This window comes from Dendrobates tinctorius, unplaced genomic scaffold, assembly GCF_039654945.1.
Source record: "Dendrobates tinctorius isolate UK_male_01 unplaced genomic scaffold, ASM3965494v1 ptg000159l, whole genome shotgun sequence".
In the NCBI taxonomy this organism is placed as follows: domain Eukaryota; kingdom Metazoa; phylum Chordata; class Amphibia; order Anura; family Dendrobatidae; genus Dendrobates; species Dendrobates tinctorius.
The window spans coordinates 9,475,882-9,499,922 of NW_027361826.1; the positions used below are offsets into that span (position 1 = coordinate 9,475,882).

Consider the following 24,041-nt stretch of genomic DNA (forward strand, 5'->3'; position numbering starts at 1 on the left):
ATCTTCTGGGAGAGGGCACACAATTTACACAGGTGTTCACCACAATTAACCTACTGAGTCTTATTTCATTTTATTTTAGTGTGCTGTCCCAGCTAATTTTGAGTTTTATTCTAACAGAATGGGACGGTCTCCCCAGTTCTCTAGACAAGAAGATATCAATACCAACTCGGGTACGAGCCTCGCTGTGTTGGTGGAACAATCCAGAAAAGCTGAACTAGGGAGTACCGTGGGTCCAGACCCCACTAGTCATTATAGAGGTGGATGCTAGCAGGAGAGGTTGGGGGGGGGGGGGGGCTGTGGTCTCCCACATATTTTTCCAAGGTCTCTGGCCACTCGAGATAAGGAGGCAGTCTTCAAACTTCAGGGAACTGAAGGTGGTGGAAGAGACCCTCAGGGCAGCTGTGTCAATAGTCCAGTGTGCCCAAGACTACTCGGACAACGTAACCACAGTAGCACACCTCTGGCATCAAGGAAGTTCAAAATATGGAGAACTAAGAGCCATCTCGGCAAGAATATTATCTTAGGCCGAAGAACATCTTCTTTCGGTGTCAGCCCTTCACATAAAGGGAGTAGGCAACAAGCAAGCCGACTTTCTCAGCAGAAGAGATGTCCATCCAGGGAGTGGAGTCTGAATACAGAAGTGTTCCAGATGTTGGTCGAGAGATGGGGTTGCCCGGAGGTCGACCTATTTGCAGACCGTCAAAATACAAATGTGACTTACTATTATTCACTAGACCTAGGTATAGATGCCTTGGCCCACCAGTGGCAATTCAGGTTAGCCTACGCTTTCCCTCCGACTCCCCTCTTACCAAAGACTCTTCAGAAAATAAGACACGAACAGACCATAGTCATTTTAGTAGCACCCCTCTGGCCAAGGAGGTGCTGGTATGGCACCATATCCAGCCTAAGTATAGACGATCCTCTGATCCTGCCACCAATCAGGGATCTTCTACACCAGGGACCAGTCTTTCACCCGGACATGGAGAACTGGCAGCTTGGCTTCTGGGTTTTCTACCCTGAGGTCCAAGGGTCTATCAGAGAGAGTCATCAACATGCTTCAGAAAAGTAGGAAGCCGGTGACCAATACAATATACCTGAAGACCTGGAAAAAATTTGTGTCATGGTATGCACCAGAACGGCCAGATCCCCGACAGGCCAATATCAGTCGAATCCTAGATTTTCTACAGTATGGATTAGAAAAGGGACTTGTACCTAGCACCCTTAAAGTGCAGGTTGCGGCATTGAGCTCATACTTTGCTGCTGTTCCACAAGGGCTTGGTCAATCACTCAGGTTCTGGCCTGGGACCTTAACATCGTCTTGAGAGGTTTAGCGCTCCCACCTTTTGCGCCTCAGCCTACAATAATGATGGAAGGGCTGTCTTGGAAGATGGCATTCCTGGTGGCAATTACAACAGCCAGACAAGTAGGGGAGTTACATGCCCTTTCAATGGAAGAGCCCTATCTGAAGATATTGGAGGACCGGCTAGTGTTCCCCGTTTCTGATTTCCACAAAAATCAGGACATAATACCTTCCTTTTGCCAGAATCCAAACAACAAGAAAGAAGAAGAATTCCACTCTCTTGAAGTAAGGGTCCCGTTTCACTTAGCGACGCACCAGCGATCCAGACGATGCGACCTGGTAGGGATCGCTGGTGCGTCGCTAAATGATCGCTAGTAAGCTGCCAAACAGGCAGATCTCTCCAGCGATGCAGCAACGATCCAGCGATCAAACACGGCGATGCGAAAAAATGGCCCGCGATATTCAGCAGGGGGGCTGGTCGCTGCTGTGTGTCACATGTAGAGATTGCAGGCGAGATCGCTGTTGTGTCACAAAATCGGTGACACACTAGCGATCTCGCTATGTGAGACGGGGCTTTAAGGAGGGTGATCTTACATTATCTCCACATAACCAGGGAGTGGAGAAAAGATGAGAACCTATTCATCCAACCCTATGGCCAGAATAGCGGAAAGAAGGTATCTAAGGCTACAGTGGCGAACTGGATCAAGAGAGCAATTATTGAAGTTTATCAAATTCCTAATCTCACGCCTCCAGAAAAGTTCACAGCTCATTCCCCCAGAGCAATGGCGGTTTCGTAGGCAGAAAGGGCCAGCTTTTCCATCGAGCAGATATGCAGAGCCACTACCTGGTCTTCTGTCCATATCTTTATGAACCATTATAGACTTGACCTAACTTACGACAGAGACCTATCATTTGGGAGAAAAGTTCTCCAAGCAGCTGTCCCTCCCTAAAGCATTAACCTTTGGTATTCCTCCTCTATTGGAGAAAGTAGAATTAGACTTACCGGTAATTCGATTTCTAATAACCTACCACGACAGAACGGGTATTTCCCACCCCTCTACCTAATTTGGAACCAGTAGTAGTAAATATGATCAAGCATTCATTCTATTGTGGTCCTTTATAATAACACTGGGGGATGGAGGTATGAGGGGCTATTTGACCTCTTTCGCATTTCCTGTCCCTATTAGGATAAGATTACATCCTTCTGTGTGCTGTCTTGGTAGGTTATTAGAAACCTAATTACCGGTAAGTTTAATTCAATTTTTTAGGGGTTAAATGACTGTTCTACTGATTTCACTAAGAATACACAGATAGTGATGCCGTGCATCAAACCCAGGTCCCTCTAGCTTGGCCCAAATGGGTTCTGGGCATCAAAATTGTCATCAAAGTGGGCAAACAGCCAATTTTCACAGATCTGAATAAGTAACTTATGTTTTTAAGGGGTTAAATGACTTTGGGCCACTGATCTCACTCTAAGAATACACGTCAGTGGCCCAAAGTCATTTAATCTCTTAAAAACATCAGTAACTTATTCAAATCTGTGAAAATTGGCTGTGTGCCCACTTTGATGCCAATTCTGATGCCCAGAACCCATTTGGGCCAGGCTGGAGAGACCTGGGTTTTGATGTGGGGCTCCTTGTTCTATATGTTTGCAGTGTGATATCAGTGGCCCAAAGTCATTTATCCCTTTCATTAACGCCCTTTGGTGCCCACTTTGATGCCCATTTTTGGACCAGTTTTATAATTGTTTTTAAGTGTGTTCACATCAGGGCGCCTCACTGCATTGTATGTAATTATTGTGATGATGATTTTTTTGTTGTTAAACCTATAAAAAACAGAAAAGAAAAAATTGCCGAATAAGAAACTGACGAATAAGGCCTCTTTCACACATTAGTTTTTTGCCATCAGTCACAATCCATCGTTTTTTTGAAAAAAAAAAAAAAAAACGGATCCAGTAACTGATGCTGCTGGATCTGTTTTTTTTCTCAGACTTGTATTAGCAACGGATTGCGACGGATGGCCACACGTTTCATCCGTAGTTCGGCAGATCCGTCGGAAAATCTTTGTCCGTCAGCTGGAGACAACGGACATAGGAACGTTTTTTGTCTATGTTGAAAAGTCAGACAGCGACGGATCCAGCGCCATCAGTCGATGGCTATAATGGAAGCCTATGGCCTCAGGATCCGTCGCTGTCCGTCAAAAGACGGAATCCGGCGACTGATTCCGTTTTTTAGAACTGAGCATTCCCGGAATAATTTCTATTCCTTTAACCCCTACAGCTGCGTCTTCCATTCTGGCACATAAAATCTCGATCTCTCTCGATCTCTCTCGATCTCTCTCGATCTCTCTCGATCTCTCTCGATCTCTCTCGATCTCTCTCGATCTCGATCTCTATCTCTATCTCTATCTCTCTCGATCTCGATCTCTCTCGATCTCTCTCGATCTCTATCTCTCTCTATCTCGATCTCTATCTCTATCTCGATCTCTATCTCTCTCTATCTATCTCGATCTCTCTCGATCTCTCTCGATCTCTCTCGATCTCTCTCGATCTCTCTCGATCTCTCTCGATCTCTCTCGATCTCTCTCGATCTCTCTCGATCTCTCTCGATCTCTCTCGATCTCGATCTCTATCTCTCTCGATCTCTCTCTATCTCTCTCTATCTCGATCTCTATCTCTATCTCGATCTCTATCTCTCTCTATCTATCTCGATCTCTCTCGATCTCTCTCGATCTCTCTCTCTCTCTATCTATCTCGATCTATCTCGATCTCTCTCGATCTCTCTCGATCTCTCTCTCTCTCTATCTATCTCGATCTCTCTCGATCTCTCTCGATCTCTATCTCTCTCGATCTCTCTCGATCTCTATCTCTCTCGATCTCGATCTCTCTCTATCTATCTCGATCTCTCTCGATCTCTCTCGATCTCTCTCGATCTCTCTCTATCTCTATCTCTCTCGATCTCTATCTCTCTCTATCTCTCTCAATCTCGATCTCGATCTCTCTCGATCTCTCTCGATCTCTCTCGATCTCTCTCGATCTCGATCTCGATCTCTCTCGATCTCTCTCGATCTCTCTCGATCTCTCTCGATCTCTATCTCTCTCTATCTCGATCTCTATCTCTCTCTATCTCGATCTCTATCTCTCTCGATCTCGATCTCTCTCTATCTCTCTCGATCTCTCTCGATCTCTCTCGATCTCTCTCGATCTCGATCTCTCTCTATCTATCTCGATCTCTCTCGATCTCTCTCGATCTCGATCTCTCTCGATCTCGATCTCTCTCGATCTCGATCTCTATCTCTCTCTATCTATCTCGATCTCTCTCTATCTATCTCGATCTCTCTCGATCTCTCTCGATCTCTCTCGATCTCGATCTCTATCTCTCTCGATCTCTCTCTATCTCTCTCTATCTATCTCGATCTCTCTCGATCTCTCTCGATCTCTCTCGATCTCTATCTCTCTCTATCTATCTCGATCTCTCTCGATCTCGATCTCTCTCTATCTCTATCGATCTCTCTCGATCTCTCTCGATCTCTCTCGATCTCTATCTCTATCTCTCTCTATCTCGATCTCTATCTCTCTCTATCTATCTCGATCTCTCTCGATCTCGATCTCTCTCGATCTCTATCTCTCTCTATCTCTCTCAATCTCGATCTCGATCTCTCTCAATCTCGATCTCGATCTCGATCTCTCTCGATCTCGATCTCGATCTCTCTCGATCTCTATCTCTCTCTATCTCTCTCAATCTCGATCTCGATCTCTCTCGATCTCGATCTCTCTCTATCTCTATCGATCTCTCTCGATCTCTCTCGATCTCTATCTCTATCTCTCTCTATCTCGATCTCTATCTCTCTCTATCTATCTCGATCTCTCTCGATCTCTCTCGATCTCTCTCGATCTCGATCTCTATCTCTCTCTATCTCTCTCTATCTCGATCTCTATCTCTCTCGATCTCGATCTCTCTCGATCTCTCTCGATCTCGATCTCTCTCGATCTCTCTCGATCTCGATCTCGATCTCTCTCGATCTCGATCTCTCTCGATCTCTATCTCTCTCTATCTCTCTCTATCTATCTCGATCTCTATCTCTCTCGATCTCTATCTCTCTCGATCTCGATCTCTCTCGATCTCTCTCGATCTCGATCTCTCTCGATCTCTCTCGATCTCGATCTCGATCTCTCTCGATCTCGATCTCTCTCGATCTCTATCTCTCTCTATCTCTCTCAATCTCGATCTCGATCTCTCTCGATCTCTCTCGATCTCTCTCGATCTCTCTCGATCTCTCTCGATCTCGATCTCTCTCGATCTCGATCTCTCTCGATCTCGATCTCTATCGATCTCTCTCGATCTCTCTCGATCTCTCTCGATCTCTATCTCTCTCTATCTATCTCGATCTCTCTCGATCTCTCTCGATCTCGATCTCGATCTCTCTCGATCTCGATCTCTATCTCTCTCGATCTCTATCTCTCTCTCTCTATCTATCTCGATCTCTCTCGATCTCGATCTCTATCTCTCTCGATCTCTATCTCTCTCTCTCTATCTATCTCGATCTCTCTCGATCTCTCTCGATCTCTCTCGATCTCTCTCTATCTCGATCTCTATCTCTCTCTATCTATCTCGATCTCTCTCGATCTCTCTCGATCTCGATCTCTCTCGATCTCGATCTCTATCTCTCTCTATCTCGATCTCTATCTCTCTCGATCTCGATCTCTCTCGATCTCTATCTCTCTCTATCTCTCTCAATCTCGATCTCGATCTCTCTCAATCTCGATCTCGATCTCGATCTCTCTCGATCTCGATCTCTCTCGATCTCGATCTCGATCTCTCTCGATCTCTATCTCTCTCTATCTCTCTCAATCTCGATCTCGATCTCTCTCGATCTCGATCTCTCTCTATCTCTATCGATCTCTCTCGATCTCTCTCGATCTCTATCTCTATCTCTCTCTATCTCGATCTCTATCTCTCTCTATCTATCTCGATCTCTCTCGATCTCTCTCGATCTCTCTCGATCTCGATCTCTATCTCTCTCTATCTCTCTCTATCTCGATCTCTATCTCTCTCGATCTCGATCTCTCTCGATCTCTCTCGATCTCGATCTCTCTCGATCTCTCTCGATCTCGATCTCGATCTCTCTCGATCTCGATCTCTCTCGATCTCTATCTCTCTCTATCTCTCTCTATCTATCTCGATCTCTATCTCTCTCGATCTCTATCTCTCTCGATCTCGATCTCTCTCGATCTCTCTCGATCTCGATCTCTCTCGATCTCTCTCGATCTCTCTCGATCTCGATCTCTCTCGATCTCTCTCGATCTCGATCTCGATCTCTCTCGATCTCGATCTCTCTCGATCTCTATCTCTCTCTATCTCTCTCAATCTCGATCTCGATCTCTCTCGATCTCTCTCGATCTCGATCTCTCTCGATCTCGATCTCTCTCGATCTCGATCTCTCTCGATCTCTATCTCTATCGATCTCTCTCGATCTCTCTCGATCTCTCTCGATCTCTATCTCTCTCTATCTATCTCGATCTCTCTCGATCTCTCTCGATCTCGATCTCTCTCGATCTCGATCTCTCTCGATCTCGATCTCTATCTCTCTCGATCTCTATCTCTCTCTCTCTATCTATCTCGATCTCTCTCGATCTCGATCTCTATCTCTCTCGATCTCTATCTCTCTCTCTCTATCTATCTCGATCTCTCTCGATCTCTCTCGATCTCTCTCGATCTCTCTCTATCTCTATCTCTCTCGATCTCTATCTCTCTCTATCTCTCTCAATCTCGATCTCGATCTCTCTCGATCTCGATCTCTCTCGATCTCGATCTCTCTCGATCTCTCTCGATCTCTCTCGATCTCTATCTCTCTCTATCTCTCTCAATCTCTATCTCTCTCTCTCTCGATCTCTCTCGATCTCTCTCGATCTCTCTCGATCTCTCTCGATCTCTCTCGATCTCTATCTCTCTCGATCTCTATCTCTCTCTATCTCTCTCAATCTCGATCTCGATCTCTCTCGATCTCGATCTCTCTCGATCTCGATCTCTCTCGATCTCTCTCGATCTCTATCTCTCTCTATCTCTCTCAATCTCGATCTCGATCTCTCTCGATCTCGATCTCTCTCGATCTCTCTCGATCTCTCTCGATCTCTCTCGATCTCTCTCGATCTCGATCTCTATCTCTCTCGATCTCTCTCGATCTCGATCTCTCTCGATCTCTATCTCTATCTCGATCTCTATCTCTCTCTCTCTCGATCTCTATCTCTCTCTCTCTCGATCTCTATCTCTCTCTATCTATCTCGATCTCTCTCGATCTCTCTCAATCTCGATCTCTATCTCTCTCGATCTCTCTCGATCTCTCTCTATCTCTCTCGATCTCTCTCAATCTCTCTCGATCTCGATCTCTCTCGATCTCGATCTCTCTCGATCTCGATCTCTCTCTCTCGATCTCTCTCGATCTCTCTCGATCTCTCTCGATCTCTCTCGATCTCGATCTCTCTCTATCTCTCTCTATCTATCTCGATCTCTCTCAATCTCGATCTCTCTCAATCTCGATCTCTCTCGATCTCTCTCGATCTCTCTCGATCTCTCTCGATCTCTCTCTATCTATCTCGATCTCTCTCGATCTCTCTCGATCTCGATCTCTCTCGATCTCGATCTCTATCTCTCTCGATCTCGATCTCTCTCGATCTCGATCTCTCTCTCTCGATCTCTCTCGATCTCTCTCGATCTCGATCTCTCTCTATCTCTCTCTATCTATCTCGATCTCTCTCAATCTCGATCTCTCTCAATCTCGATCTCGATCTCTATCTCTCTCGATCTCTATCTCTCTCTATCTCTCTCTATCTATCTCGATCTCTATCTCTCTCTATCTCTCTCTATCTATCTCGATCTCTCTCGATCTCTATCTCTATCTCTCTCGATCTCGATCTCGATCTCTCTCGATCTCGATCTCTCTCTATCTCTCTCTATCTATCTCGATCTCTCTCGATCTCTCTCAATCTCGATCTCTCTCGATCTCTCTCGATCTCTCTCGATCTCTCTCGATCTCTCTCTATCTATCTCGATCTCTCTCGATCTCTCTCGATCTCGATCTCTCTCGATCTCGATCTCTCTCGATCTCGATCTCTATCTCTATCTCTCTCGATCTCTATCTCTCTCTATCTCTCTCAATCTCGATCTCGATCTCTCTCGATCTCTCTCGATCTCTCTCTATCTCTATCTCTCTCGATCTCTATCTCTCTCTATCTCTCTCAATCTCGATCTCGATCTCTCTCGATCTCGATCTCTCTCGATCTCGATCTCTCTCGATCTCTCTCGATCTCTCTCGATCTCTATCTCTCTCTATCTCTCTCAATCTCTATCTCTCTCTCTCTCGATCTCTCTCGATCTCTCTCGATCTCTCTCGATCTCTCTCGATCTCTCTCGATCTCTATCTCTCTCGATCTCTATCTCTCTCTATCTCTCTCAATCTCGATCTCGATCTCTCTCGATCTCGATCTCTCTCGATCTCGATCTCTCTCGATCTCTCTCGATCTCTATCTCTCTCTATCTCTCTCAATCTCGATCTCGATCTCTCTCGATCTCGATCTCTCTCGATCTCTCTCGATCTCTCTCGATCTCTCTCGATCTCTCTCGATCTCTCTCGATCTCGATCTCTATCTCTCTCGATCTCTCTCGATCTCGATCTCTCTCGATCTCTATCTCTATCTCGATCTCTATCTCTCTCTCTCTCGATCTCTATCTCTCTCTCTCTCGATCTCTATCTCTCTCTATCTATCTCGATCTCTCTCGATCTCTCTCAATCTCGATCTCTATCTCTCTCGATCTCTCTCGATCTCTCTCTATCTCTCTCGATCTCTCTCAATCTCTCTCGATCTCGATCTCTCTCGATCTCGATCTCTCTCGATCTCGATCTCTCTCTCTCGATCTCTCTCGATCTCTCTCGATCTCTCTCGATCTCTCTCGATCTCTCTCGATCTCGATCTCTCTCTATCTCTCTCTATCTATCTCGATCTCTCTCAATCTCGATCTCTCTCAATCTCGATCTCTCTCGATCTCTCTCGATCTCTCTCGATCTCTCTCGATCTCTCTCTATCTATCTCGATCTCTCTCGATCTCTCTCGATCTCGATCTCTCTCGATCTCGATCTCTATCTCTCTCGATCTCGATCTCTCTCGATCTCGATCTCTCTCTCTCGATCTCTCTCGATCTCTCTCGATCTCTCTCGATCTCGATCTCTCTCTATCTCTCTCTATCTATCTCGATCTCTCTCGATCTCTCTCAATCTCGATCTCTCTCGATCTCTCTCGATCTCTCTCGATCTCTCTCGATCTCTCTCTATCTATCTCGATCTCTCTCGATCTCTCTCGATCTCGATCTCTCTCGATCTCGATCTCTCTCGATCTCGATCTCTATCTCTCTCGATCTCTATCTCTATCTCTCTCGATCTCTATCTCTCTCTATCTCTCTCAATCTCGATCTCGATCTCTCTCGATCTCTCTCGATCTCTCTCGATCTCGATCTCTATCTCTCTCGATCTCTCTCGATCTCTCTCAATCTCGATCTCGATCTCTCTCGATCTCTCTCAATCTCGATCTCTATCTCTCTCGATCTCTATCTCTCTCTATCTCTCTCTATCTATCTCGATCTCTCTCGATCTCTCTCGATCTCTATCTCTCTCTATCTCTCTCTATCTATCTCGATCTCTCTCGATCTCTCTCAATCTCGATCTCTATCTCTCTCGATCTCTATCTCTCTCTATCTCTCTCTATCTCTCTCGATCTCTCTCGATCTCGATCTCTCTCTATCTCTCTCGATCTCTCTCGATCTCGATCTCTATCTCTCTCGATCTCTATCTCTCTCTATCTATCTCGATCTCTCTCGATCTCTCTCGATCTCGATCTCTCTCGATCTCTATCTCTCTCTATCTCTCTCTATCTATCTCGATCTCTCTCGATCTCTCTCGATCTCGATCTCTCTCGATCTCTCTCGATCTCTCTCGATCTCTCTCGATCTCTCTCGATCTCTCTCGATCTCTCTCGATCTCTCTCGATCTCTCTCTATCTATCTCGATCTCTCTCGATCTCTCTCGATCTCGATCTCTCTCGATCTCTATCTCTATCTCTCTCGATCTCTCTCGATCTCGATCTCTATCTCTCTCGATCTCTATCTCTCTCTATCTCTCTCAATCTCGATCTCGATCTCTCTCGATCTCTCTCGATCTCTCTCGATCTCTCTCGATCTCTATCTCTCTCTATCTCTCTCAATCTCGATCTCGATCTCTCTCGATCTCTCTCGATCTCTCTCGATCTCTCTCGATCTCTCTCGATCTCTCTCGATCTCGATCTCTCTCGATCTCTATCTCTATCTCTCTCGATCTCTATCTCTATCTCTCTCGATCTCTATCTCTCTCTATCTCTCTCAATCTCGATCTCGATCTCTCTCGATCTCTCTCGATCTCTCTCGATCTCGATCTCTATCTCTCTCTATCTATCTCTCTCGATCTCTCTCGATCTCTCTCAATCTCGATCTCTCTCGATCTCTCTCGATCTCTCTCGATCTCGATCTCTATCTCTCTCTCTCTATCTCTCTCTATCTCTCTCGATCTCTCTCGATCTCGATCTCTCTCTATCTCTCTCGATCTCTATCTCTCTCTATCTCTCTCAATCTCGATCTCTCTCGATCTCGATCTCTCTCGATCTCTCTCGATCTCTCTCGATCTCTCTCGATCTCTCTCGATCTCTCTCGATCTCTCTCGATCTCTCTCGATCTCTCTCGATCTCTCTCGATCTCTCTCGATCTCTCTCGATCTCTCTCGATCTCTCTCGATCTCTCTCGGTACAAAGTTTACCTCAAGTTACAGCTGCTGCAACGGATCTGTCAAAAAAAAAAAAAAAAAAGATCCATCACATTAGTTTTTCCCAATCTGCGCAGGATCCGTTTTTTTTTTTTTCACACTTTGACGGATTGCGACTGATTGCAAAAAAAATGTGTGAAGGAGGCCTAAGAAACCAACTACAGCCTCATCCATTTTCATGGTTTTAGTTCATGCAGATTGATATCTTAGTAAAGATGTTCTTGGTTTCTTTTCCAAAAAACTGAGCTAAAGCTTCAGTATCCATTGCTCCATATTTCAGCGTTTTGTATGCTGGTGCAGGTGACCTAATAGACTAGTAGAGTCACTAGAATTTTTTTTTTTCGTGGGGGGCTGGATGTCGTTGAGGCCTTCTTTTACTTCTAACTTTTTTAGACTGTTTTTGTTACAATATGAATCTTTCAGCGCCTAATTCTGCTTTTTAGGTTCCGTAACAAGATGACAGCTGCAGGCTTCACCATTTCTGGAAAATATCATCCAATCTGTCCAGTAATGCTTGGCGATGCCAGACTGGCTTCATCTATGGCAGATGAGATGTTAGAAAGAGGTTAGTGACATTGGTCGCAATAAACCTAGTGGGCATGGTGATGGGTTCGTTCTCAGGGCAGTTTCTAGCAGGTTTTTAATATATCCTTTTGCCATCAGAGTAGATGTAAAACAATTGAAGAGAATAAAAGGAAAACTTTCTGTCCTTTGTTTGAACATGACATTGTATGGATCCACTTTTATTTCATTTTAGAATTTGTAACAACATTTTACCATGTGATCTTGATGCATGCTATGTAAAGGGACATTTTCAGAAGTTATATTGCTATTTATTCTGAGAGCAGCATGATGTAGCAGTAGATAGCCTGGTTCCAGGGATGTCGCTTGCCATTAGTAGCTTGCTGTAGTCTCAATACAATTGGTGTTTTATCAGCAGAAGATTATCAATATAGGACTAGATGTCACGTGTTAGGTAGTCCAGCTATTCTGAGTTACCCCACCTTCACCACTAATTAACAGCTTGCTGATAATGAGCAGTGTACAAAGAAAGCTGCCAATCATGAGTGTGGGCGGGGTTATACAGGAAATAGCATTTATAGCACTGCAACATTTACAGCAAGGAAAAGAGGGATTCTATCAAAACTGCGCCAAGTAGCCCAGTACGTGACAAACTGCTGGAATCAGGGTCTTTACCCCTGCTCATTTTTCTCTCAGATTCCACAGCAAAACAGCTCTTCACAAATTCTTTATTAATTTGTTTTTAAGTAAAAATTGGGACATAAAAATAGAGTACTCCTCCTTGTGGAACAAAGTAACCAAGCTTGTGAAGCTGAGGAAACTGCTAAGGGTGTGTGCACACACTGCGGATTCTGCTGCGGATCCGCAGCGGTTTTGGTCCTGCGAATCCATACCATTATAATCAATGGAAAATTAAATCTGCAGTGCACACGGTGCGGAATTTTCTGCGTGGATTTGCTGCGGTTTCAAATCCGCAGCATGTCAATTCTTTGTGCGGATTCCGCTGCGGTTTGGCACCTGCTCCATGGCAGGTGTCAAACCGCAGGGGAAAACTGCAGGCCAAACCGCAGAGAATCTGCAGATAAACCGCAGGTCTCTTTGACCTGCGGTTTTACCTGCGGATTTACACAAATCCGCGCGGAAAATTGTGCAGCACAATCCGCAGCATGTGCACACACCCTTATCCTAAAGCTAGGTTCACAATGTGTTCAGACTGACTCCCATTGAAAGGAAAAAACAACGTTTTCTTGCAGGCTTGGATTTGTCGATTTTAATCGGCTACATACAAAAAGACGCAAATTTGGTGAATAATAGTCTTTGAGCATGTTTTTTTTTTTTTTTTCCGATTTGTATGCGGAACATAGTGCCCACATACAGCATGACTCTAGCCTAATAACAAGGCTGTGCTCCGCTAAAGTAAAAATAAAGGGGCAATGACCACCCCATAGATGAGATTGGACGCATCGTCATTTACAATCTGAAGATCAGTAACCAGACATGAAGAGAAGTCTGAGCCTCTGCATTGCCTGCTCTGTAATCTGCTGTTTGGGTATACATTTTTCATATTTCTAAATGTAAGTCATTTTTTTATATATAAGGAGGAGAGTAAATTAATAATAAGGTCCTTATGACTCGTGTGACCTTTTCTTAGATAATGACCTGGTGCAGAAGATCCAGCCATAGTATGGTGGACAAGCGACTGCCTAGAATGTCACCCAGTCCTGTGTGCCACCACTACTGTATACCCAGTAATGTATAGTAAATGTAATTCTTCTGAGTTTTTATTTTTTTTTTTACCTTTTTAGGCATTTATGTAATCGGATTTAGCTTCCCAGTGGTCCCAAAGGGGAAAGCTCGCATCCGTGTCCAGATTTCTGCAGCTCACAGTGACGAGGACATTGACAACTGTGTGCAGGCATTTACAGAGGTGGGCCGGAAACTTGAGGTTGTGCCCTAAGGACCAAAGAACATCCCTGACCAACGCAACTGTGAAGTTATCTACAAAGAAGTTGCTGTTGCTCAGTAGAACAAGATTTGCTGAAAAAGCTTTATATGCCTTTTTGTGACTCTGTGCCAAAGCAAACAGTGCCTCAATAGCCAAATCTCTCACCAACACCTTGTACCTGTGTAGCTCCCTGCAGCGGAGTACCATGCACAGTTTGGTGTAGGAGTCATTTGACAAGTCATTACTATCATAGTGACCTCAATAAAAGCAGATCTGTTCTATGACGTGTATTTTAATGGTTTTTTTTTTTAATTGAATGTACGATCTTTACTTGCTGCATTTAATTGCTATAAACCTGTCTGAGCTGTTCTAGAATAACTCGGGGTGTGTCCTCTCACTCATTGTGTACTGACTCACAGCCAGGGGTGGATTAAGGGTAGCCAGGGCCCGGGGCAGTTCAGACTCTGTGGGCCCCCCTCGTCACGTGACGGGGGTCACGAATCGTAGAGCCGCACTCCACATAGAGAATAATGGGGCCTCCAGCACCGACCTCCACCCGCAGAGCCGCACTCCACATAGAGAATAATGGAGCCTCCAGCACCGACCTCCACCCGCAGAGCCGCACTCCACATAGAGAATAATGGAGCCTCCAGCACCGACCTCCACCCGCAGAGCCGCACTCCACATAGAGAATAATGGAGCCTCCAGCACCGACCTCCACCCGCAGAGCCGCACTCCACATAGAGAATAATGGAGCCTCCAGCAACGACCTCCACCCGCACTCCACATAGAGAATAATGGGGCCTCCAGCACCTACCTCCACCCGCAGAGCCACACTCCACATAGAGAATAATGGAGCCTCCAGCAACGACCTCCACCCGCACTCCACATAGAGAATAATGGGGCCTCCAGCACCTACCTCCACCCGCAGAGCCGCACTCCACATAGAGAATAATGGAGCCTCCAGCACCGACCTCCACCCGCAGAGCCACACTCCACATAGAGAATAATGGAGCCTCCAGCACCGACCTCCACCCGCAGAGCCGCACTCCACATAGAGGATAATGGAGCCTCCAGCACCGACCTCCACCCGCAGAGCCGCACTCCACATAGAGAATAATGGAGCCTCCAGCACCGACCTCCACCCGCAGAGCCGCACTCCACATAGAGAATAATGGAGCCTCCAGCACCGACCTCCACCCGCAGAGCCACACTCCACATAGAGAATAATGGAGCCTCCAGCACCGACCTCCACCCGCACTCCACATAGAGAATAATGGGGCCTCCAGCACCTACCTCCACCCGCAGAGCCACACTCCACATAGAGAATAATGGAGCCTCCAGCACCGACCTCCACCCGCACTCCACATAGAGAATAATGGGGCCTCCAGCACCTACCTCCACCCGCAGAGCCGCACTCCACATAGAGAATAATGGAGCCTCCAGCACCGACCTCCACCCGCAGAGCCACACGCCACATAGAGAATAATGGAGCCTCCAGCACCGACCTCCACCCGCAGAGCCACACTCCACATAGAGAATAATGGAGCCTCCAGCACCGACCTCCACCCGCAGAGCCACACTCCACATAGAGAATAATGGAGCCTCCAGCACCGACCTCCACCCGCACTCCACATAGAGAATAATGGGGCCTCCAGCACCTACCTCCACCCGCAGAGCCGCACTCCACATAGAGAATAATGGAGCCTCCAGCACCGACCTCCACCCGCAGAGCCACACTCCACATAAAGAATAATGGAGCCTCCAGCACCGACCTCCACCCGCAGAGCCGCACTCCACATAGAGGATAATGGAGCCTCCAGCACCGACCTCCACCCGCAGAGCCACACTCCACATAGAGAATAATGGAGCCTCCAGCACCGACCTCCACCCGCAGAGCCACACTCCACATAGAGAATAATGGGGCCTCCAGCACCGACCTCCACCCGCAGAGCCACACTCCACATAGAGAATAATGGGGCCTCCAGCACCGACCTCCACCCGCAGAGCCACACTCCACATAGAGAATAATGGAGCCTCCAGCACCGACCTCCACCCGCACTCCACATAGAGAATAATGGAGCCTCCAGCACCGACCTCCACCCGCACTCCACACAGAGAATAATGGAGCCTCCAGCACCGACCTCCACCCACAGAGCCGCACTCCACATAGAGAATAATGGGGCCTCCAGCACCGACCTCCACCCGCAGAGCCGCACTCCACATAGAGAATAATGGAGCCTCCAGCAGCGACCTCCACCTGCAGAGCCCCACTCCACATAGAGAATAATGGAGCCTCCAGCACCGACCTCCACCCGCAGAGCCGCACTCCACATAGAGGATAATGGGGCCTCCAGCACCGACCTCCACCCGCAGAGCCACACTCCACATAGAGAATAATGGGGCCTCCAGCACCGACCTCCACCCGCAGAGCCGCACTCCACATAGAGAATAATGGGGCCTCCAGCACCGACCTCCACCCGCAGAGCCCCACTCCACATAGAGAATAATGGAGCCTCCAGCACCGACCTCCACCTGCAGAGCCCCACTCCACATAGAGAATAATGGAGCCTCCAGCACCGACCTCCACCCGCAGAGCCGCACTCCACATAGAGGATAATGGGGCCTCCAGCACCGACCTCCACCCGCAGAGCCACACTCCACATAGAGAATAATGGAGCCTCCAGCACCGACCTCCACCCGCACTCCACATAGAGAATAATGGAGCCTCCAGCACCGACCTCCACCCGCACTCCACATAGAGAATAATGGAGCCTCCAGCACCGACCTCCACCCGCAGAGCCGCACTCCACATAGAGAATAATGGAGCCTCCAGCAGCGACCTCCACCTGCAGAGCCCCACTCCACATAGAGAATAATGGAGCCTCCAGCACCGACCTCCACCCGCAGAGCCGCACTCCACATAGAGAATAATGGAGCCTCCAGCACCGACCTCCACCCGCACTCCACATAGAGAATAATGGAGCCTCCAGCACCGACCTCCACCCGCACTCCACATAGAGAATAATGGAGCCTCCAGCACCGACCTCCACCCGCAGAGCCGCACTCCACATAGAGAATAATGGAGCCTCCAGCAGCGACCTCCACCTGCAGAGCCCCACTCCACATAGAGAATAATGGAGCCTCCAGCACCGACCTCCACCCGCAGAGCCGCACTCCACATAGAGAATAATGGGGCCTCCAGCACCGACCTCCACCCGCAGAGCCGCACTCCACATAGAGAATAATGGAGCCTCCAGCACCGACCTCCACCCGCAGAGCCGCACTCCACATAGAGAATAATGGAGCCTCCAGCACCGACCTCCACCCGCAGAGCCGCACTCCACATAGAGAATAATGGGGCCTCCAGCACCGACCTCCACCCGCAGAGCCGCACTCCACATACATGGCTGCTCTCAGTGCTCTGTGCTGTGCGCACAGGACCTGTGATGAGGTCACAGAAGGGGAGGAGACAGGGGTCACATGATCGGGGCCCTGACACCTTACCTCCTGTGATCTCATCACAAGCCTTTGCATGCTACCAGCAGCATCAGCGTTCACGCTACTTGTAGATGCTGCTGGTAGCAGAGCACATAATGCCGCCACCACGGTCACTCACTTTTAGGTGGGGAGAAGATGGAGTGCCATTGCAGCAGCCAGCAGGAATGTGGTGGGGGCCCCCTTAGAAGCTCTTGTGGTGGGGGCCCCGGGGCTGAAGCCCCGCCTGCCCTGCCTATAATCCGGCCCTGCGCGGTGGCGGATTATAATGGGGCAATTTACTGGCCTGGGCTGTGGGCCCCTTAACCCCACTGGGCCCAGCTATGAGGTAACTCCAGACAGAAGGGAATTATCTGAGAGACTGTAAAGCCTGATGGCTGGATAAAGCACAGCCTGTGTGAACACAGGGCTAAGGGAGCGGAGCTCCACTATGAACATTCGTTTTTGTCTGACTAAGACTATCGTTTTCCTCATGCTGCTATGGTTTATGCTGCACAATAAACCGCATGGACTGTTTTATATGAAAAGCCTGTGCCGGATCTCTTTTATCTGCAGCCAAGTGAGTGTCCCCCAATACACTCAGTGAGCGCTACCTTACAATTGGTGGAGAATGCTAAGGGCACTGTTGTAGCCTTTTTGCTATGGGCAACGGACGAGGTCTACAAATTCGGTTGCTAGGAGCAACGATCCAAGAAGCACATGTTGCAGTGCTGGCGACTCTGAGCCTGGAGAGCAAACAGTCGTGAAAACCGTGTGATACTGACTGGGGTTGGAGAGAGAGAAGTGTGTACAGGATACCTCTGTGGTAGAGGGATCTGAGAACCTGCGTGGCCATCAGGTAACGGTCGTGAAAACCATGTGATACTGACCGGGGTCAGAGAAAGAGACTGTTGAAAAATTGTGGGCTACCTCTGAGGAGAACCTGTGTGGCCAACAGGTAACAGACAGGAGACTGTGGTATGCTGACTGGGGTCTGGGAAAGACTGTTTGAGAGGTTGCTCTAGGGTGCCTCTGGATAAGAGGTACCCGAGAACCTGTGTGGCCGATACCAGCAGGTAACGGACAGGAGTCCATGTTGTACTGACCGGGGTCAGTATGAGACCATGTACGTGTTGTGTTTTGTTTGTTTTTTTTTTTCTCTCTCTTTTTCCTATAAGAGCTGAAGGGGTTGCTGTGACTCAGCAGGGTCACAAAGTATCTCAAGGCAGCTTGCGGTGGCTCAGTGGGGTCACGAAGGTGACAAGTGTCTAACGGTAACTCGGCAGGGTTGCGAAGATTGCTGTAGATCGGCGGGTCCACGAAGACACTGCAGATCCTGCTGCGCTGACACCAGCAGCTGTTTGTGAGCAGCAGCCGGAGGTACTGGTGATTTGTGACAGCAGGAGCTGTGGCAGTGCCAGCAGGAGCTGGTGTGGTGTCGTGCTTAAAGGGCCAGTACAAGCCCAAAAAGACAAACTCTATTGTGTGAACTCGGGCCTAAGAAGGCCTGTAGAGGGGACATGGGGAAATCCCGAAAAGGGGCGGTGACCAAACTGGGGTGGCAACCCAAAAAGGGGTGGAGTCCCACGGGGAGGCAGAGTCCAAAAAGGGGATAGTGGCCCAAAAGTGGTGGTACAGATGAAGTATTGCCAGAGGCAAAAGTCCTAAATGCCCTATATGTGTTCAGTCTGCCTGGTGAACTACCTGGATTGCCCGCCAAGGCAGTGGGGTTACTCGGTACTGGGTCGGTGTCTCAGAGGAAGGTGTTACAGTGGCGGTGACCCGGTCCGTGGCCCTGGGCGTCCATGCAAAAGGTGTGAAACGTAGCTGAATAAAGTTCATAGTTGGATGATACGTGATGCCACCTGTGGTGCTCGGCAATGAAGGGGTTAAGCAGACGCTGCAGGCCGATCCTGTGGGACAGATGGTATAAGGCAGCAAGATGTAAGAGCTCCCCACAGGTAGAGCTGTAGTCCCAGGGCAGTAGTAATAGGTGTTGAGGAAGAGGGTGCAGTGTTAGGCACAGAGATGTAGCAGTGCTGAAGGGGTTGCAGGAAGAAGGCAATGACACAACAGGGTACAGTTTCCTTTACCTTTAGGCTGGGTTCACACGTAGCAGAACTCTTGCGGAAATTACCGCGAGAATTCCGGAATTCCATTGCGCGGGAAAATCGCATTTTAAATTCCCGCGATTTTCCCGCGGGAAAAACTAGCATTTTGCAAGCGTAATTAGCTTGCAGAATTGCTAGCATTTTCCAAGCGATCTGAAGCATCGCTTGGAGAACTGATTGACAGGTTGATCACACTTGTCAAACATAGTGTTGGACGAGTGTGACCAACTTTTTACTATTGAGGCCGCCTATGCGGCCTCAATAGTAAAAGATAGAATGTAAAAAATAATTAAAAAAAAAAATATTGTTATTCTCACCTTCCGACGTCCCGCGCAGCCTTCCCGCCTCTCTCCACGCTCCCGGTCCCAGTAATCCTTTGCGACAATTACCGCGATGACGTCTGTTCTCGTGGGATCACGACGTCTCGCGGTCATTCGCGATGACCGCGAGACTTCGCGATCCCACGAGAACGGACGTCATTGCTCGCAAAGGCTTACTGGGACCGGGAGCTTGGAGAGAGGCGGGAAGGCTGCGCGGGACGTCGGAAGGTGAGATTAACAATATTTTTTTATTTTAAATTCTATTTTTTACAGGGATATGGTACCCAAAGCCCGGAAGGACAGTCTCTTCTCCTCCGGACCGTGGGTACCATCTGCAAATGTTCTGCTTACTTTTCGCATGGTGTGCACAGCCACATGCGGAAAGTAAGCAGAACATTGCATTCCTATGGGTACGGGATCGCCGCGATTCCACGAAATTAATGAGCATGCTGCGTTTTTTACAGCGCAGCAATTCCGCCGCGCTAAAAACCGCAGCATTAGCACAGCATTGCAGAATCCCATAGGAATGCATGGGATGCTTATTTTTCGCGGCAAAATCGCGCAGTTAACACCGCCGTGGAAACGCGAAAAAAACGCCACGTGTGAACTCAGCCTTACTGTGCTTTGTAAGTGCAGTCCAGGATTCAGTTTACAGATGGAACAGGAGATGATCAGCCTGGGAGCAACTTAGGAATCTCTATGCAGATGGGTTGTGTAGTCTCCTTTCTAGCGCTTATCTGAGGTGCTTGCAGTCCTCAGTTACACTGAAGTTCCTCTTGCTGGCTCTCTTTAGAACTCCCCTTGTATGGCAGACAGCCGTAGCCTCCTTTTTCTGGCTCACACAAGTTGCTGCTGTGCCTCCGAGTCTTAGCTGGGAACAGAGCATTTACAGCCTCTTGTTCCTCCGGACCATCAGCATCCATACAACCTCGGATACCGGACTCCGGACCATGCTCTACAGCTAGAAGTGAGCCTGAATTCTGCTCACTCCACCAGCTCCTCTCTTTTCCCTCTTCACACGAACTGACCTAACTTCCCTTTCCTGGCCCCAGAGAGCAGCTCCTCCCCCAGTTTGGTTCAGGGCTCCCTCTGCTGGTCTGCAGTGGGAACTGTGGTGTGTGCTGGATTTACCTGATAGAGACCCTTCATTGCTTCCAAACATGACATCACACTCCCTAGGAGGAAGGTAGTGCCACTGTGGCGACCATACTCCTGGGGGCACCACATTCCCCCCTAGTGCAATTCAGTACTCCCGGACTAAGAAAACATGCAAACATATAAACAAATGAACAATTGTAACTGTTGCAAGATTTCAAAAATGAAAAATTACAAAAACCAAAGCTCAAAAATAGTCCTTGTGACGATTAGTCCATGCGTCAATGTCCTTGGTCCAATTCCTGAGCAAGTTGGTAACTCTATACAAGGATTGTTTTGGCCACACATAGTTCTGTGTCCCAATTGTCCATCAAAACAAAATAAGATATTCAAAACGTTCTTACAGAGTCTCTGTAGGCACATAAGCTTGAAAAGTTGCATATTTACAGGTACAGTTTACATTTTATATTTGCACTTTAATCTCTATATCTAACTGGGATCTCACCTTTTGTACTATGGGTAGATCTGCGTAGAATGGGTACTTCTAATGGCCTATTTAGGTTTAGTGGGCCTGTTACTGCTGTTGGTAAACTGGGTAGTAGCCGTCTGCGAACTCTTAGACTCACTGTGGGCATGACAGATTCACCACTGGCAGGGCAAGGATCCTCTTGCTCCACTGCTGGTGTGGCATCCGCTGCCTGAACTTCCTGACTTTCAGAGTTGTCTTGAGTCTGCTACTTCAATTGCAGTAGGCTGGGGAAAGATTAGGACAGGAACTATGATGGCTTGATCCACTCTTGTCCAGTTTGCAGGAAATTCTCCAAGTACAGTGCTGACCTTTTTCTCCTCTTCCTCTATGGGCTGAAGGTTGTTTTGCTCTCCCATCTTTTCCTTTAGCTGTTCAGGGCACAGTTTCAGATGTTCCCTCTATTCTCCTGATGAGGTTTCTCCTCCATCCTTACTGATAAGACATACTTTGGTGTTGTCAAAGTTTGGTAGGACGGTGTAGGGTTCAGCTTTCCATTGGTCATCCAATTTATGCATCCTCCTTTTCCTCTTTAGGACTTGTTCTCCTGGTGACAGGGGAACTGCTGGTGCATGTTGATTGTAGTTCTTTTCCTGTTTTTGTCTCGCCTGAGCTAGACTCTGTTAGGTCTGGCGGAACGCACCAAATATTAAAGATGGTAATAAGGTGCGTTCGCAGCCCGGGGTCCACCGTGCAGGGGTGGTAACCTGCTACTCAGTAATGGCGGATGCTATATGGCGGTATACTATAAGAACACACGCGGGTTATCATCACCCGGTGTGTACAGGGGCGGACTCTGTTGCTTCACAGAGCCGCACTACCGCTGAACATAAACGCCGGAGCCTGTTTGTGCTCACAGAGCTCGGCTAAAAGAGCGCACAGTGTATGGCCACAGAACTCTACCCCAAGAACACGGGGTTAGAGTCCTTCTAGGCCCACTGAACGCACGGCATCGCTGCCGCGAGCGCCGCAATAGATGCTGGCTATGGAGCACGTGCACTAAGGCGTGCCGAGACCCTTGTGTGGCCTGATGCCTGATTCAACCTCAGACCTACCTAAGCCTGGGCGCTAGTGGGTCACCCTCCCAGGGCTGTGGGGTACTCGGTACCAGGCCGGTATCAGTGGGATGTGTCACAGCAGCGGTGACCCGGACCGTGGCCCTGGGCGCCCAAGTAATAGGAAGATGTGAATGGTGGAATGTAGTTAGATGAATAGTTTGTGACGCCACCTGTGGTGCTCAGCAAGGGAGGTGTTAAGCCGACGCTGCATGCAGATCCGCTGGGACTGATGGTATGGTGCATCAAAGATGTAAAAGCTCCCCACAGGTGAAGCTATAGTCCCAGGGCAGTGTAGATGTGGTTGGCGCGGGGATGTAGCGGTGGAAAGGTAGGACGCAGACAAGACACGGCAGGGTGCAATTTCTGTACCTTGATAACTGCAGTCCAGGTCCTGATTACAGATGGTATTGGAGCAGGCTAGCCTGGAAGCAATTCAGGGATTCTCTCTCAGCAGATGGGTTGTGCAGTCTCCTTACTAGGGCTTATTCAAATGAAGTACTCCCAGTACTGAGTTACACTGGAGTTCCTCCTGTCATATGTTCTCAAGAACCTCACTTGCACGGCAGACAGCTGTAGCCTATCTCGGGGACTCCGCTCTCCTGAGTCCCGGCTCACTATCCAAGCTGCTGTTGTGCCTCAAGTCTTAGATGGGAGTAGGGCATTTACAGCCTCCTACTCTTCTGGTGTCTGTTGCAGGACCATTAGTATCCATACAACCGTGGCGACCAGGCTCCAGTTCATGCGCTGTCTCCAGAGATGAGCTCGTCCTCTCCACTCTATCTCAGTGCTCCTTCCCCACGTCTGCACACTTCATCCTCCGCAGACTAACTGACCACTCCTTCCTCCTGGCCCTCAGAGAGCACTCCTCCCCTTAATCCTGGCTCAGAGTTCCCCCTGCTGGCCTGGAGTGGAACTGTGTTGCATGTATGGATTGACTGCGAGAGAGACCCATCATTGCCTCCAAGCCTGGCATTACCCTCCCCTAGAGGAAGGCAAAGCCACTGTGGCGACCATACTCCTGGGTGCGCCACACTCCCCCCTAGTGCAAGTCAGCACTCCTGGGCTGAACAAAAACATGACACATATAAACAGTTAGACAATAATAACTGTACAAGAGTTAAAAATGAAACAGTTACAAAAACCAAGAGCTACAAAAATGGTCCTATGATGATAAGTCCAAGCATCAATGTCCATGGTCCATTCCTGGTCAAATGGTGAACTATATACAGGAAAGTTTTTGACCACACAAGTCCTGTGGTACAATGTCCATACAACAAAATTGGCAAATCAAAAGGAAACTCTTACAGGTTACCTGTAGGCACAAAACTTGAAAAACAGTTACATATATACACATACAATTTCAACATTTACATTTATCTATATACGATATCTGATCGGTGGTATCCCTTGTGTAATGCGGGTAGACCTGCGTAATACTGGTATATTGGGTAATGTACTGGATACACTACTGGGGGTTCTGCATGGCACAGGGATCCTAGATTGTCTGCGAACTCTTAGACTCACCAGGGGCATAACAAAGTTCACTACTGGCAGGGCGAGGGTTCTCTGACTCCACTGCTGGTGTGGCATCCGCTGCCTGATTTTCCTGATCCTCAGGATTTCCTTGAGTCACGTCTTCCTGTGCTACCAATTGGGGAAATGTCAACACCGGCACCACTATAGCATCATTTTCTTTAGTCCAATTCGCAGGGAATTCCCCAAGTATTGTGCTGACCTTCTCTTCTTCCTCTGTGGGTTGGATGTTATCTGGTTCTTCCACTCTTTCCTTCAGCAGGTCAGGACATAGTTTCAGGTGATCTCTTGATATTGCTGCTGAGGTTTCTCCT

General features: G+C 48.2%; 1 protein-coding gene across 2 annotated transcripts in view; it reads left to right on the forward strand.

Moving 5' to 3' along the window:
- Positions 1-13,891, forward strand: part of GCAT (glycine C-acetyltransferase) — a 71,831-nt gene extending 57,940 nt beyond the window's left edge. The window contains exons 8-10 of one of the 2 annotated variants that reach the window (XR_012220774.1): positions 118-170; positions 11,584-11,705; positions 13,468-13,604. Coding sequence is in view for 1 of the 2 variants with exons in the window: in XM_073549497.1 (XP_073405598.1) it covers positions 11,584-11,705; positions 13,468-13,619 (274 nt within the window). In the remaining variant the exon portion in view is untranslated. Of the gene's footprint in view, positions 1-117; positions 171-11,583; positions 11,706-13,467 lie in introns of both variants that reach the window. The other variant, XM_073549497.1, reaches the window with a different exon arrangement.
- Positions 13,892-24,041: the final 10,150 nt, after the last annotated feature.